Below are 17975 nucleotides of genomic sequence, written 5' to 3'. Positions count from 1 at the left end.
GCATTTCTTTTGAATTTTCAAAGTGTCCTTGAAAGAAGGCATGCAGGATTAAGTCCATTTTTAACCTGCCCTTTTGCAGAGACACAGGCACTTTGTCTCCCTGTGCCCACTAAGTGGGGAAGGAGATACCGCAGTAAAAGCTGCAGTTTCAGAAGAGTCCCACAGGTAAGCGGCTTCCTTTCCTGAGTTACCTGCAAACCCCTGCCTCCTGCAGGACAGCAGACGGATTCCCTCGAAGCCATCCTTTTCTAAACACTCATCTTTGGCTCATCCTGAGAGTTAGAAGGAGACGTTCCTCAGAGGTCGGGCTCTGTAGGAGCACAGCCTCTGTCTGTGGGAGACAGTCCCAAGTCTAAGGCCGCACTGATCAGTGCAGGAGATGTCATTTGTTGATGCAGCCCAGCTCTCAGCTGTTATCTTTGAGCTCAGCCCCGCTCTGCTCCACACATGTTCACCTACGGTGGGGTCTTTCAACCGGAAACTTGGCACACACGGTATCGGTGGTGCCTGTCATGCCGAGCTCAGAGATCTCTCATCTCTGCCTTATTTTTCACATATTTCTGCTCTTATTCTCTCCTATCTCTGGCCTTTTCTTTTTCCCCATTAGTGTCTAGGATTTAATTTTAACATGCAGAGATAGAAGCTTTATCACAGACCTTTTGTGTCTGAATCTTAAATAGATTCTCAGAAGGCCCAGAGTTAGTATTAGATCTGCTCTCTCTCTTTTATATATATATGTTTTCATTTAATTGTTTTTTTAGTGGGGAGTAATCAGGTTTATTTATCTATTTATTTTGACTGAGGGACTGAGGACTGAACCCAGGACCTCGTGCATGCTAAGCATGCACTCTACCACTGAGCTATCCCCTCCCCGCCAGATCTGCTCACTTAAACACGCGTGAGAAGAGTCCTCTTACACTTCTGGTGCAGGTGGATAGTCTGTAGTTGGTGCCCTTAGCATCTGCATCTATGTACTTACCATGGGCTGGAGACAAGCTTGGATCCTCAGAGATCAGGGAGAATGAAGTAAGGCAGGAAAACGAGCGGTTACCAGTCAGGAGATCTAATAGTGACCTTGGACAAAAACAGAGTTCTTCAAATTCTTCCTTTATAAGTAGATATTTTGATAATTTCTAACATCCTTTCAAATTCTAAAATATTGCTTGCTGTATCTCCTGTTTAAGTCCCCCGAGTTTCTGCCTCATAGATTTTCATACTATTTTCTTTGTTTTGTTTCTGCAGACTCCCATTCCCTCCTCGCAGGTAAATGCCCTGTGCATTTCAGGGCTTACATACAAAGCAGGGTTTACATAAGAATCTTGCAGGTTTGGATATTTTTTTTAAATTAGTGTTCAGAAAAGTAAGCAGGAAGTAGTATTTAGATGATAGTGGAAGTAGCAAAAGGTGGAAACTTTTTTGCTGCTTTTGGTTTTGTGAGTTTATTTTGGTAATCAAGCTAGTTAATTATTACTTTTCTACACTTTGTTGTCACATATCTTTGCCATTGTCATCCTTCCTTAAAGTTTTGACTATGGGCTTTGTGGGAAAAACTTTTCCCCACTGTCCTCCTGTGACCTCCCTCACCGAAAGTTTCACAACCAACTGTCTGAAGTCGAAACCCTCTGCTCATCCATGGTCCCAATGCATTAGAAAAATGTTAGCCCCCGTGAAGGAAATACAGTCAATATGATGTTTTCCAGGATCCTTCTCCCTTTTTCCATTTTAAGTTAAAATGAATGATATATAATGAATGCATATCTGCTGATGTCTGTGATGTCATCTTGATGGTCACTTTCTCATTCCAAAAGGTTCTGTTTTGCAGTTTGGGTACCTGAGATTCATGATAAGATTATGTCCTGTTAAGAAGGATAAGCAATAACTCCGGCCGTACCTAGAAAGGGAAATGATACTCGCTTGTTGCTTCCAGGGCACTGGCTCGCAGAAGGCTCACGATCGACATGTGTGCGTGGTTAGATTTATTCAGTCATTATCACTGCTCCCCTCGCAGTTCACGGTGCTGAGCAAATAGTGAGTGAAGACTAGGGTGTTTTTCCACATTACCCACAATAAGTGGGTTTAACCACAATACAAATCTGATAATCCACCTCTTCAATCCCACTGGCAATGGGACAAATCTGGCAGCTTTAGAAGTAAGCCTTCAAATATACTTCTCCTGACAGACTGGAGTTTGTTTTAAGAAAAGTCAAGGTTCTGCAGTCCTTTGCATTTATTGGAGTTTTCTGTTTCCATGGTTTCCAAGCGTTCACTGAAATTAGGCTTCCAGTGTTTAGAAGTTCACGATACGGGACTTTGGTAAATTCCTCTCTCTTACCTGGGTTATGTCTAAGATCAGTATATTGCTATTCCTGAATGAGTTTGGGGCAGGCGGATGTACTGTTCTGTGGACGTGGTTGCTTCCCCTGCAGGCCTTTTCAAAGAACCAAGGGTAGATGCAAGTCAGTCTGTATGAAGCCAAACCAAGGTCACTTTCCGGCAGCATGAAAAAATAAAATTACAGTTCCTATTCTGAGCAAAGAACTACCTTCAAAGAGATTAATAGAGAAATCTAGGCTTGCGCTTCTCTGGCCTTTGGCAAAGAGCGTGGCCTGATAAAATAAAAACTCAAAACTCAGTTCCAGTGGTTTCACATTTCTTGCAGAAGAACAACAACAAAACTTCCTGGTGGTGGTAGGCACCCTGGAGAAGTTTATGTTGAGCTCCAAGGTAGAAAGGAGGAGTCATCAAGGATACAGGTAGAGGCTTTATTTGGCTGTGAAGCAGAGTGTGTGATTTCTGATGTTACTGCACAATTGTTACGAGGTTTTTATGTGCAGCACAAATTGTGAGAGACCCTCAAGGGGTTGCTGACAGTCCAGTCACCACATTACATATGAAATCAGTAAGTAACAATAAGTTATCTGAACCCAAATGTGCTATCTCCATTATTCGGGCCTTAAACCCAGGACCTCCAGCAGTTACCCCTCATGAAGATAATGAGGTTTTGATTAGTTTTCGTTACCTAATGAAGTAAGAAGCAGAGATGGGGGAAAAAATCAAAGGCAGAAATACCAGAAAAGGGAGACTATGAGAATATGTCTAAAAGAGAAGTAGCTAATCTGGGTGACTTGGAAGTACTTTTTAGGAAAGGGTACAAAGCTCCAAAGCAAGTAGACGTGAGTTGCACTGCATTTCAGGGGTCTAGTTAGCACCTTGGATAACACTTGAAGCAAATTGGAAGCAGTTCAAGGTATGGGGATCACCTGCTCAGAGGTAGGGAAGCTGCATTGAATTTGGCAGTGGTGAGACTTCCAGAGGGGTTCTCAGGATGGCTGGAGAGGAGAGAATAGTGTAGTTGCCTCTGCTGGAGGTCGAGCAGGCCATACTCCCCAGGGAGGCGTCTGCAGCGTCAGGCAGCATCACCGTCCCACTGGCGAACGTGGCAGCAGGCAGAGGCAGGACTCCTCAGCTTTGGGTCTGAGTGATTGCTTGTCAGGCAGATGTGTTTGTAAACTAATGACTTTCACAGTGTGATGAGATTGAAAATGAAGCCTAATTGCTTCCACTGATTTAACCCTTGGAATGCTTCCAGGCATGCCGATAGCCATGTGTCTTTAATCATGTCAGTTAATCACCTTCAGGCACATACCGGGAAACAGTGGCTTATAGGAAGTCTGGGAAGCATTGCTGTTTAGTTACGAGGTTTACAGTCTGGGGCTGTCATCTCTTCAAATAAGGACACTGAGAAGTTGGCCATGGTGCCCTTAAAGTAGTGTTTGTTAGTAGCAACTGACACAGGCAATTACATGGTTCTATAATTCAGAAAAAAAAAAAGAATTAATATTTATGTGGGTTTTTTTAAGTGGCTTAAAAAAAACTCTTAATGGTAGTGGAGTGCAGGTAGCAAGTCACCTTGATCCATCTACAGCCACCATGAACTTCAGTCTGGCTCTGGAAGAAAGTCCGAATTGGAAAATGGTCTAATACAGGCTGGTCTGATTAACAGTGACAATTAGTACTGGACTATAGTGCGTGACCAACTGATTATGACTCATCTGAGCACTTTAGGTAAATTTTCAATACAGGCAATTAAAATGAAAAGGCTTGTGATGCTTACATAATGACTTCATTAAATTAATTCAGTTCTGAGGTTGGAAAATTTTTTCTTCTGTCGCAAGAAGCCAGCAGAATTTAAATTCCATTCACTTTTGTTCAAAAAAAAAACTTTTAAGTGAGAAAACACTTAAAAGATATAAACACATACACACGTACACACACAGCCCACGTTGAAAACAGCTTATTCTTTTCCGAAAGCGGACTGTGCTACTGTGGAAGACGGAACTGAAGGTCAGAGCATGGGTTGTATTCGCATCACTTATTTGGACGAAGTAGATCTTACCCTCAGTTATATTCTGTATTCTGCTAAGTGCATGCATTGTTAAGGTTAAAAGAACTTTATTGTGGAGCAATCTGTAAGGGACAGACACTTCAGAGAGATAAATATTCAGTTCTGTTACATAAACAATTGGCCCAAATCATTTGCTTCATGATAAAAGACAAAGCTGGAGCCAAGTCCAAACACCGCAGTACCAGTGCAGCCAGGGGAACAAGATTCCTTTCGGTGAAATGCAGTCATTCAATCAAAGCCGCAATCTCTTTGTAGCATTAGACAATGGGAATGGAAGAAGAAGAGACTCTCTAGGGCCAAGAGTGAGTTGAAATATTCCATAAAAAAGTCCGTTTCTATTGTGGGTCTTGATTCAGGACTCGTCACTGAATACCTGACATGTACACAGCTGTCTAGCTCAGATTTACATTTACATTGCATTTACGTTGTACAGGTGCTCTGTAAGCTAGGTCTTATGTGTATTAATAATAACCAACACCTCGTTAGCAGTTCACAGCTCGCAAAATTCCATATGTTATGTCTTTTAATTTCCTTAATTCCTCTCACAATTTTTAAAGAAAGGAAGACTCAAAAATATTAAGTATTATAATTTGTCCAGAATCACAGGACTAGAACCAGTAGAAACCAGGTGTTCTGACTTTCGGTCCTTGCCTTGCATACCCTCTCCTGTCCCTCCTGTACTACTTTATTAATGATCTTTTTCAGTATTCTCATGTTCACTGTATTCTTCTCTAGGTCGCTCACCATGGAAACCACTTTAAATTCTAGCTTATGTATGGTAAAGTCTCTTCCTTTTAGTTTGCATTTCATCCCCACCCCTCGTCAGACTGTGTTCTCTCTGAAGGCAGGCGCTGCAGTTTGTAGCACAAAACTAGGCCCTCACAGCTGGAAGAGTAAACCTGAGCAGCCCTCACAGGGGCCTCATCGCAGCGTATCCTTTCCCTGGCCCTGCAGGACGACCAAAGGCAGCCGGAAAGCCCTCGGAGCTGTTGGCGCCGCCCGGATGACCCGACGCACTCACCAGCCGAGCAACTTGCTTCTGAGCTGACGCCTCATTTGACACAGCAAAATTTCAAGTTAGCAAATAGCACAGGCTTTCAGAATCCCACTCATCCAGATTGAATCAAAATGTTAAATCCAGAAATACCAAAAATTACTGTGAGAATTAAGGACTTGTTGACCATTAGGACCTTTAACGTCTGTTCATGGTTTCACCAAACTCCTCAGTGGCACTTCACCCTGAACCATGTGTCTGGAGGGTTTGGAAGGCAAGCGTGTGTGATGTGGGCGTGCACGCAGTTGTGTGTACGTGTTGGTGTATTACAGTAGCTGGTCTCCATTTCCTCCTCCCTCTCAGGGCAGCCTCTATCATCTCCAGCCCTTCACCTCTCCCGGGTTCCTCTCCCAGGTCATAGGACTTGGACTAAGGCGCAGCCTTGACAATCACTGACGGATTTGCTTGCCTGTCAAATTCATGCTTCCACCATGTGTTATCATGTGCATGAAGCTGCTCTGTAAAGCACCGTAGGTGACAGCAGACCGCCTCTCCCCAGAATCTTACACAAAAGCAAAGAGATAAAAAATGAGCCTCCAGAGTGGTCTTCCAGGGGAGCGTAAGTCTCAGGATTCCCATCACCTTTCTTTTATTTCTCTCTTCTGAGCTTGATGATAGTCTCCCGGGCACTGAGACTCTTCCTGTGCCTGGCTTCCTTCCTAGCTCAGACTGCAAGTACCCTGTTCACAGTGAGCGTGCTTCGTTCCCTGCACACGACACATCCATCACACTCTGGAACAGAGTGTCGGTGTCTCTCGGTGGAACAGAGGTCGGTTAGATCAATTTCCATGCAGACTGTCGACTTCAGTCTCACTGCCTTACAGTCATGCACTGAACGCAGGTATGTGGTGCACTAGCTGGTAGACTTCTCTTTCCCAAGCAACATTTCTGGAATTTCTGTCCAAGACATCTGTTGGACTAAGGTTTTGGTCCAATAGTTTTGGCTCCTCAGGGCCTGTCTAGAACATGCAGGGGTCACCTTCTCCTAAACAGTCAGGCTTTGGAGACTGAAATTTGGCTGCTGGCTTCACTTCTTACCAGCTGTGATACTGGCCACCTTATGTAACCACTCTGAGCCTCAGTTCTCCATCGTGCAATACTAACCACATGGTGGCTCCATGAGGAATGGGAGAATCTCAAAAGCACCAGTGCCGGCCCACCGGAGGCTCTCATGCAATATTTCACCACTTCTCTCTTTACTGCCACCTTTTTTGTTACTGCCAGACCACTCCCACAATTTTCATTATTCTCACTCTTCTCAAAATTTTCAGTTCGATATATCTCAGTAATAAACTCTTAAACTCATCACTAATGTTATCCTTGCTGGCTTCAACTCCATGGTTATCTCTTTCCCTGAGAACTGACTCTGATGCTCATGACCCTTCAGATGACCTCTCTGACCCTGGCAGACACCCACTTGGAGGCACTGGTCCTGTCACTGATTGGCACAGATTCGTCTGTGTCATCCCTACCTGTCCCCCTCCATTTATTTCACTCCAGACAAGAAATATGGCTTAGCACTAACCAAAAAGATGAATGGATGAATCTTAGAGGTAGTTCTAAAAATTTGTTTTCTTTGTTACTGTGTGTTTAGAGAAGGAGTGGACAAACCCAAAAGACTGTGGGTGAAAAGAACATTTCATTTTATTCCAGCACTTCCCAAAATGCTCTCGCTCTGCTATGTCATTTTCTTAGCATCCTTCTTGACATTTGGACCCATTTGCTGCTATGAACTCATATTGTCTTTATGTTCCTAAGTTGTCACTGCATCTTTGTTCTGTTTAATTTGCTATTGTTTGTTAAGGACACAAGAGTTCACTATGAATGTTATTTCAGTTTGATGAAAATAATCATTATTTATCTGGTGAGTCCAATCTTGCCAAACACAACAATGACTTTTTTTTTTGCTTTTATTTATCTAGTTTATTTACAAATTTTAAATAAGGTATAATTTACTTAAAGAAAATTCACCCTTTTTGCTGTGCAGTTCTGTGATTTTTGACAAATGTATAAAGTCATGTAATCACCACCATAATTAAGACACAGGACATTTCATCACCCCCCCAAATTTCCAGGTGCCCCTTTGTCGTCAACCCTCCCCCAACCCCATCCCCTGGACACCTCCGATTTGTGGCTTTCTGTCCCTAAAGTTTTGCGTTTTCTGGAATTATCATGTAAATCTAATCACCTGTTTCATAGCTTTTTTGATTTTGGCTTTTTTTTCCACTTAGTGAATGCATTTGCCCTTCACCCATGGTACTGTAATGTGTAATAGCTCATTCCTTTTTATTGCCAAGTAATATTCCATTGTAGGGAAGAAGTACTTTTTTTACCCATTCCCCATTAAAGAACATTTGAGATGTTTCCAGCTTTAGGCAATTTGAATTATGTCCGTATAAGCATTTTTCATTTGAACTTCCAGAGAGTTCTTGATGCTGCAGAGTTCTTTAACATGACAGCATCATTCTCATAGCATGTATTAATTGGTGACTTACAGTTAAAGAGAACATCTTGGAGGTTTTTCCTTTGACATCCTCAATTACTTCTACAGTGGGCTCTTCCAAGCAAAGTGACCTTGAACACATTCTACAGTTTCAGTAGTTGAAAAGAGGATTAGGTGTATGGCACAAAAGTAAAATTCAGTAATGATGGAGATAAGGGAAGTTCAAGAGCAATCTTCTTATAATGCTTAACTCAGCACCTGAAAGTGCTTATATAAAAGATTGAGTATCGTACTGGAATTATTCGGGACTAGAAAATGACTTTTAAAAATTTCCTTTTTCAATCACGAAACAAAAATGAGGATAGAATGGATAAATAAATATAGCGTGGCTTTTGTGCACTAAAACAAATCCAGTGGGAGGTCTCCTAATGCTGAAGTGACTTGTTTAGAAGCCAAATGTGAAATGAGCATAAAGCAAGGCATTCAGTAAGAAGCGCCCAGAGACCCTCTTGGGTCACAATATGTTTGTCCATAAGATATCTCAGGACTCAGTTCACCGCTATGTGGGAGAAATGACCCCTCTTTGGACTGCCCCGGCCTTGATTTACTTCTTGAAGAGGACGGTCTTAATCTAACTTGAGTTCTGGTTTAGAAAGGAGGCTTTGATGACCTTTATATGTCTTCCTCCTCAAGACTTGAAAAAGCAGTTTAGCTGGACTCATTTCACAGGCCTTAAAACATTCCTTTGTCCTGGGATTATAGCCAGGACATACTGACTAAGACGCTGTCCATCAAGAGTCCTTTTACTAAGTTCCTGTCAGACCCTGCCTTGGGCTGTCCTTGTGCCTAGGGTTCCAGCAAGCTGTTCCCTTGCTCTGATCTAAGACACTCTCAGATATCTTTTACCTTTGCCTGTAACCAAAGTTTGTTAGCAAATCAACTTCAAGGAGCTGAAAAACTTATCTTCAGCTAATGAGTCTTATGACAAGTTTAAAGCTTTATCTAAAGTAGAATACTCTATATACTTTCAAAGTCAGGTATGAGATGATCACATTTTATAAATATTCCTTTTGAATTAGCAAAACTAAGAAAATCAGACTCACTAATCTGAAGTGCCTGTTAGCCTTTTGGGACTTGTTTAGCCTCCAGGGTGAACAAATGATGATTATTGTCCTCTTCCTTGAGAGGCCATTCAGATTAGGAAATAGTAAAGTTGACTCAAAATCTACTTTTTTTTTTTTTTTTTTACAGTCACAATATTCTCCTCTATGAAGATGGGCATGCTGTGGTGGCAGATTTTGGAGGTGAGATTCCATGAATAATACCTCCAAATGACATGCTTCTTTCTTCACCCCTCGTTGGCCGATACTAGATGAGGAATCTGAAAGCAGATTTCACACCGAGGGCTATACTTCTCCAAATCATCCAAATTTCAGTGACCCTGAATTTTAAAAGGCTATCATTTATTTTGAGTTTTTCCTCTTTCATATATATCTTCAGCTAAAAGAAAGGAAGTGAGAATTTAAGTATGATACAGGTTTCTTGGGGTTTCAAAATTTTAGCTGTAATCTTCAACCTTGGTTTTAAAATACTTCCTTTGACATGAGTTTGTTTTCTGCTTCCCTCAGAATCAAGATTTCTACAGTCTGTGGATGAAGACAACATGACAAAACAACCCGGGGTTTGCCACTGCTCATGTTCCCAATAATTACGAAACAATTAAAATGTGTAAAGTCAGCAGGAGAGGCAGGGCCATGAGAGCAGCTTTAACGAAGAAACGTCCTTGTCCCGAGATAATGTTTTATGTTTTTATTTTTAGTAAGCCCCCAAAAGAATAATTTCAAGGCTCTGTTAGAGAAATAGAGTAGATATGTATTTGGAAAACGGTACAGAAAAAAATAACGTAATTCGTTTCAAAAATAATTGAAAAGTACATAGTGGGCATGGATAATTGGCTTTCATGTTTAGATCTCCTTATTAAGTGGCAGAGTTAGCATTTAATAGGTAACCATCAAATTCACAGTGCATCTGCACCCATTAATGATTCATAGTTTTCCACTTTAACATCATAAGGCAATAGGCGGTATAGTCAAATATTAATATTTAAGGAAAATACAAATCACAACATCTGGAGCAAGCCTAATTGTGCAAGAAGTGTCTGCCTTCAGATTGGCCATCTGCCTTCTCCTGTCCCCTCCCTACAAAAAAGTGCACTTTTCTTTCCAAACCAGCTGTGTCACTCACTCACCCAAGCTTACTTTTCCTGCTTCTGCTCACACCGCACTTACTCACTTTCTCCATTTCTGTTTCTCTTCTTTTTTAAAGCCCATCTCAAACTCTCATTTACCACTACTTCATTCCGGGTCCGTCCTCTTTATCTCGTCTGGACCATTGTTCTAGGCTTCTAACTCCAGTCCTCTCTTCCAGTTCATTCTTTGCAACATCAGCCAAGTGCTGTATTCTAACAACTCACCTCTTCCTGTAAATTACCAATGATGCTTGAAGTGTTATGCCTCCCCCCCAAGTCCCCACCCACGAATCCAGCCCCAAGGCTCCTCTGGGACCTCCTCTCCCACTGCCCATTCTCTCAAGTCCCCTGTGTCCCAGCACACAGGCCGTCTGGCTATTCCCCAAGCATGCCATCACTGTCACAGCCCCGTGACTTTGCTGGTGTCATATTCTCTGCCTGCAGAGCCCTTCACTGCACCCCAACTGGAGGAAGTCTACTCACCTTGCATGGCCCAGGAAATTTTATCCATTTTAAGTACCTTCCCTCCTGCAAACTAACCCCTCTCCTGCCTCCTCCCCATACACTTTTTCTCTCTGTGCTTTTGTAGCACTTTGCACTGCTAGATGGTACTCTTAATCTTTCAGCAAACACATATCGAGGGTATCAGTCATTGTACAAAGGGCCAGGAAATCAAAATGCAAATAAAAACTTAGTCCTTGATCTCAAGTAACTCATTTTGTACTGGGGAAAACATGTAATAAGCAGGTAAGATTTAAAGCCATGTGGACATTCAGTGATAGGGAAGTGACGAAGCATACTGGGAGTTCTGGTGGAATGAACAGGAATAAGTCAAAATCGGGGAGAATGGAAGGGGGCTGTCAGGCAGAGAACAGCGTGAGCAAAGCCACAGGGGAGGATGAGAAACACCAAGACTTCCCGGGGGACTTCAAACAGCTCAACATTGTTGGTACACTGTGTGAGGAAGAGAATGTGAGAGATGAGTTAGAGAGGAAGGCAGAAACCACACCATGGACCACGTTGCATTGTAAGTAGGATTGAGCATGCTGCTTCCCCAATTAGATTTCACTCTTTCTTTCAACAAGTGCTTATGGAACACCTCCCAGATGCCAGACATTCTTCGAGGAACTGGGGATACTGTAGTGAATAAAATAAGGTTCTTGTGTTTATGGAGCTAAAAATTCCAATAGAAGAAGGTAAACATTGAACAAAATAACAAAATATGTATCAAGTGGTGATAAGTGTTGTGAAGAAAAAGCAAAGCAGAGTATATAAATAGAGGGTGATGGGCATGCCATTCAGATGAGTGAAATGAAAGACACATTTGGTAAGAGGCCTATGCCAGAGTTATCCATGAAAGAGAAGAGCAGTGTAGAAGGGTTAACAGTAAGTGCAAAGGCCCCGAGGCAGGAGAGTCCTTTGTGTGTTCAAAGCCAGAGTGACTGGAGTAGAATAAGCAAAGAGGAGAATGGTAGGATGTGAGGGAGGTGGGAAGAGTGAGTCTTTTTTTTTTTTTTTTTTGACAGGACACACAGACCTTATCTAGTACACGGGACATGCAGATAGCTAACTCAGTGGTTCTCAAGCACAGCCACACATTGAAGTCACTTTGGAAACTTTGTAAAAGCATCCATCCTGAATCCAGCCCCCAGAATTTCTGATCTCAGTAGCCTGGGTTTGACCTTGGGTCCGTGTGTCTTTTAAAAGTTCCCCCAGATGATTCTAAAATGCAGCCAGTTGAGATTCTCTGACTAAGTAAACTTTTGCTGAATGAAATTGGGTTGATTTTCACCAGTGTCACCAGCAATGTTCTCTTATCCTGGCTGTGGAGTCTTTCAGCACCATTCGAGGTTTATGTTGAAGGCTATTTAGCTTCTTACTAGTTCTGTGGCCTTATGGAAGTTTGCTAATTACTCTCTTACCTCCCTGTGAAAAAACGGGCATCCTGTATGCCTGCTCCCACTTACGCAGTGCTGTGACACAACACAGAATCAGCTGTGTAAACGGAGGCTATTTGGAACGTGAAAGCTCATGTGGGAGAATTGCATACAAGCACCATAATCGGAATAAAGATATTCTTGGAAAGCTGTAATTATACATGATTTCAAACTGATGTAGACACTTCAGAAGAATTATCAGCAGGCAGCACTATGCACAGAATTTCAGTAAGAGTAATAAAAGAATACCAGTTTCCTTCCGTAGAGATACAAAGAAAGAAGATATTTGGCAAAGTTTATTGATATGATTATGAAGCCATGAGGTTGGAGAGGCTGGAAGGGCCTGCCTCCTCCGTTTTGCCCTTGAGGAATCTGAGGTCCAGGATGTGTAAGAGACTTGCCCAGAGCTGCTCAAATAGTCAGTGGTAGGTCCAGAACTAGGATTCTCATCTCCTAACTCAAAATCTGGTGCTTTTTTTCCCCCCCAAACCACAAATAAATTTATGCATTTGCATCCCAGAATGGAAACTTACATTTAAAAATGAAAAATATATAACTGCAAGTGAAAAGAATGTAAGTAATGCCATTAAGACATGAGGATAGAACTTTGTACAGAGAACTTTGTGAAGTTTTATGGCCTTGCTTTCTGGAATATTGTACAAACAGCATTCAGAAATAACACAACTGGGTGGACAAAGGAAATATGACAAGCCTGATCCTGCCAGTGAGGAATCTGCTCTGTAGAAATATTTGGGCACTCCCCGTGGCCCTTTCTCTCCTCAGTCATGTGGGCACTATTTACAGGTCTAATTCAGTGACTTCCTAAATCACAACCTGGAAGTCTAAAGGAAGGAAGCCTCCTCCCACAATGTGTGATTCGCCCCCAGGGAGGCATAGAGTTCCTGGATGAATCCACGGATGGCTACTCAGAAGCCTTTAAGGCTTCCCAGGGAAAGATGCTCAGAGATAAATAAATTTTTTTTAATGCTGCTGCTGTGACCACCATTTTATAAGAGGCAGGGTTATTTGATGATTAATATTGTTGCAATGTTTTTGGAAGAATTACGGATTTCATGATTTTCCAATGATTAAAAAAAAAAAGCCCTTAGGAATACTAAACAGCAGCAGTAAACACGCTGTTTATGCATAAACACGCCCATTTACTGCACGCACTGAGGGCACTATCAACGTCACTTTACGTTTACATTTTTGAGAACATAGAACACTTAACAAATCCTCACTAAGAAGAACACGATCCCACAGTAGCAGAACTAAATGCGTGCTGAATGACTTGTGGATGTTTTTTGCCCTGCAGAACCTCCGCTGGATGGCTCCTGAGGTGTTCACACAGTGCACACGCTACACCATCAAAGCTGACGTCTTCAGCTACGCTCTGTGTCTGTGGGAACTTCTTACCGGCGAAATTCCATTCGCTCATCTCAAGCCAGGTAAGCCATTAAAGTTGCTCTGTTTTCCAGAGTTCCGTGCATTTTCACAGACGCGAGAAACATTTTTTTTCCCCAAAAATGCCTATTCTTGGTGGGTTGATAAGGTAAGAGGTAAGGAAGAAGTCTCAAATTGTTTTAAGGTGTGTGCCCAATCCGAATTTAATGACCTATGTGATTTTAGATACAGGCATACGGAAGTGTAGGCAGTAGATTTTATTATTCAAGTTGAGGGCTTTGATTTATCTGTTGTTAGTAAAACAAGCAAATGACTGTGGCCATGTGGTGCAAATAATGTGGACAATGCAATGTTTATTTTTTGAGATTAGATGTTAGAAGTGCCTATTTTAGTGTGTATATAGTGTGTATATCGCGGTGAACTGAACATAGCAGCATATAAAAATAACCTATCAGGATGACTTTCTGCTTGTCTCATATTATGCAAAAGAAAATCACTTTGTAATATATATATATATATATATGTATTTGTAATATATATTACAAATATTGATACATTCCAAACACGGTGCTTTGTGAGCCTATAATGTTGCTGTTGATATTTTGTTGATAATATATGATATACTCTGCGTATATGTAGAAAGTGGCAATGGGGAATCTAATCACAGGGAAAATGTACAAATATTTGAGGTTTAAGGTAAGTTTTATTTGCATCTCTCCACTTTATTTGGGTTTCTCTCCTGTCTTGTCACACTGCTACCTACTTGTATCCACTGTGAGACCGGAAACTCCTTAAGGACTTCGCATCCCCAGAACCTAGCATATGTTCTTGAAAAGTAGTTGTCAAATTAAGTCATAAATAAATTTTAAATGAATTATGTGGTGAGCTCCTTAGGTGGCCACCCTATTACAATATATCAGAAGGATCAAGTCAAAAGGGAAGTTAGGGAAAGATAAATCTTACAAGTGCAGATACTCACAAATTAAAAGTCTTAACTAAAATCACGATATTTTTTTAGTACTCATGTCCAGAGTGAAAGCCGTATCTCATACTTTTCAAAGTATTTTTCCCCCTAATAACCATATGGTCTTTAATTACGCTCTGCATAATGTGTAACAGAGTGCTTTTTGTAAATTATATGTACTGTACATAGTTATTGAGCACAATGATTATTTAATCACCCTAATCTTTCTCTATATGCTTTCATAGTTTTAAGTGATGGGATTTGGCCCTCATTATAGTGTGGCTGCAAGGACTCCGTTCTGAACTGAACCAACACTGCTCTTTCTGATATCTTGCTTTGGTGTTCTGCTATCTCTCTACCTCTTAAAATTTGCTTTCTGGTAAGACTGATAAGTATATTTTTAAAAATCCACAATAATTCTAGACTTATTATAGCATTTTCATAAGAGAAAGATATATCTCCCTTCCTCTCATCTCCTGTGTCAATCCATTCAACTTTTTCTGTGGATTTTATATCCTAAGTACATCTTGGACTTTTTCACTACGTACCATCATCCACAATCATCTGAGCTCAAGCTTTCTCATTTAAACTCATTTAAACTATTGCAATTTCTCATTTAAACTATTGCAATTATATTTTTTTAATCAGGTTTATTGAGGTATAAATTATATAGTACAATTTACCATTTTAGGCTAACAGTCTGATGAGTTTTAACAAATATATTCAGTTCTATAATCACAGCTGCAATCATGATACAGAGCACTTCCATCACTCTAAAAAGTTCCCTGGTGCTTCTTTGAAGTCAATTCACTTTTCCCACTTCCAGCCCCTTTTAACCACTGATCTGATTTATCTCCCTGTAAGTTTGTTTGCCTTTTCCAGAATGACATATAAATGGAGTTGTGTTACTGTGTTTATCAGTAATTTATTCTTTTTCATTCCTGTGTAATACTCCATTGTGTTGATGTACCTCTGTTTATTTATTCATTCACAAGTTGATGATTCTTTGAGTTATTCTCACTTTGGGATAATTATGAATAAAATTGCCAAAACCACTTAGGTCTTTATGTGGATGTTTTTATTACTCTAGGATAAATACATAAGAGGTAATTACTAGATCTTATAGTAAGAGTTTTTCCAAGGTGTTTGTACCATTATGAATTCCCACCAGCAATATATGAGAATTTCGGTTGTTTCATATCCTTGCTAGGACTTTTTATTGTCTATTTAAAATGAAATGTTAGCCATTCAAGTATATAATGGCATATGTGGATATATAATAAATGTGGTATTTTTTATATTTCTCTCATAACTAATGATGTTGATAATCTTTTCATGTATTTATTCGCTGTTCATATCTCTTTCTTTGGTGAAGTATTAATTCAAATTATCTTATTTACTTAGAAGAGTCTTTAGATTTTAGGTAAAATCTTTCATCTGCTTTATGTTTTACAACTGTTTTTCTCTAGTCTGTAGCTTGCCTTTTCATATTTTTATCAATGTCTTTCAAAGAGCAGAAGTTTTTCATTTCAATGAAGTTTACCTTATCAAATTTTAAATCAAATATGTTATGTATCCTATCTAAAATATTCTTGACTCCCTCAAGGCCAGAAAGATTTTCTCCTGTTTTTTCTTATAGAAATCTTATAGGTTTCAGTTTTATATTTATAAGACCTATTTGAGTTATTTTTTCTAATGGTACAAAGTAAGGGTTGAATTTGTTATTCTTTTATTAATATATTTATTTACTTTTTAACAAAATTTTTCAGCCTGACGTGTTGGAAAAAAATACCTTTACTTTTTCCATTATTTTGGTAATGTTGTCAAAAATTAAATGACCATGTAAGTGTGTATCTATTTATGGACTCTGTTCCACTGATATAAGTCTACCCTTATACCAATACCACACTGTATTGATAAGTTATAGTTAGTCTTGAAATCAGGTGATATGAATCCTCCAACTTAGCTCTTTCTTGTTAAAATTACTTTGGCTATTCTAGGGTTTTTGCTTTTCCATATAAATTTTAAAATCAGCTTGTCTATTTCTATTTTTCAAAAAAAAAAAAAAAGCCTGCTGGAATTTTGATTGAATCACACTGGATCTGTTGAGCAATTTGGGAAGAATTGACAAGTTGTGCATATTGACTCTTTCAATTGATAAACACAGTAGCTCTCTCCCTTGCTTTAGGTCTTTGATTTCTGTCATCAGTGTGCTTGTAGTTTTCATCAAAGAAACCCTGCACTTATTTTTTAGAATCATTCCTATGTATTTTGTGTTTCTTGATACTATTATAATTTTTTTTTAATTTCAGTGTCCAATGGTTCCTTGCTAGAATAGAGATATAATTTACTTTTAAATAACAACCTAGTACCCTACAGATTTGCTAAATTAACTTACTGGTTCAAGTAGCTTCATTCTTTGGGATTTTTCATGTAGATGATTATGTCATCTGTGAATAAAGAAATTTTTGTTTCTTTCTTTCAAATATGTATGTCTTTTATATTTTTTTCTTGCCTTCTCACACAGGCAAGGACCTCTAGTACAAAGCTCTATAGAAGTGGTGAGATATATACCTCTGTCTGTGTCTAAAGTTTTACCCACCCCAGTAGTTCAAACTGCCATCTTTATCTGTTTAACTACTGCAATGGCTCTTTGACCATTCTCCCTTTATTCTTGTCCCCACCTTCCTCTCCAATCCCTACACATCTACTAAGATGATATTTTAGAAATGCAAACCTCATTATGTCACCATTGCTTAAAATCATCCTATGGCTTCCTGTGTTCTTGGAATGAACTCTCAAAATTCTTAATATGTCCTGCAAGATGCTACACGATTCAGTATCTCTGACCCGGCTCCTATCATTTCACTTTCTCTGCTCCAGCCACTCAAACCTTCTTTTGCTTCCTTGACTTTGTTGCATTTCCTCTGGCCTCTAGGCCTTTCACAAGCTCAGTTTCCTCAGTAAAGGCAGTTAATGACGATTCCACAGAGATTACTGTGAGGATCAAATGAGATGATTTTGTGAGTGAACTCTGTAATTGAAAACTCCCTGCAACTGGAAGATGAAAGCAGGGCCAAGTGTAATACAAGGTCAAGGCTTCCTGTGATTCTGTGCTTGAGTGGGACTCTCATTCTCCAGGAAGCCCATATAAAAGCTTCAAAGTCCCCCTTGAATCTTCTCTTTCGTCCTTCCTTCTTTTCTTTTTTCACTTATTATTTTCAATCCCACTTTCTAAATCTCTCTCAAATCTTACCTCCCTCTCCACTGCTCCCTGTTTACTTCACAAGTGGAATATGGCACAGTATCTTACATGGTACCCTTGTCTCTGGTTTTGCTCACCATCTTTTTTTCACCATTTGCCATACTAGAGCTAGATTTAGCTTCTAAACACTTCAGTTTGATCATCTGGCTTCCTTCACTTTAAGTCTTCAATGTGTTTCTTTTGTTCTTAAGATTAAAAAAAAAAATTCTTAAAATAAGGCACAAAGGCCCCTTAATTATGTTTCTTCTTTCCTCC

General features: G+C 40.0%; 1 protein-coding gene across 1 annotated transcript in view; it reads left to right on the top strand.

The window, feature by feature from the left end:
• Positions 1-17975, top strand: part of TNNI3K (TNNI3 interacting kinase) — a 258130-nt gene that overhangs the window by 152060 nt on the left and 88095 nt on the right. The window contains exons 18-20 of the mRNA XM_010963403.3: positions 9154-9206; positions 9531-9583; positions 13403-13535. Coding sequence (XP_010961705.1) covers positions 9154-9206; positions 9531-9583; positions 13403-13535 — 239 coding nt within the window. The remainder of the gene's footprint in view (positions 1-9153; positions 9207-9530; positions 9584-13402; positions 13536-17975) is intronic.

This window comes from Camelus bactrianus, chromosome 13 (genome assembly GCF_048773025.1).
Source record: "Camelus bactrianus isolate YW-2024 breed Bactrian camel chromosome 13, ASM4877302v1, whole genome shotgun sequence".
Taxonomy (NCBI): Eukaryota; Metazoa; Chordata; class Mammalia; order Artiodactyla; family Camelidae; genus Camelus; species Camelus bactrianus.
The sequence above is the reverse complement of the archived record's forward strand: the minus strand, read 5'-3'. Positions and strand labels throughout refer to the sequence as shown.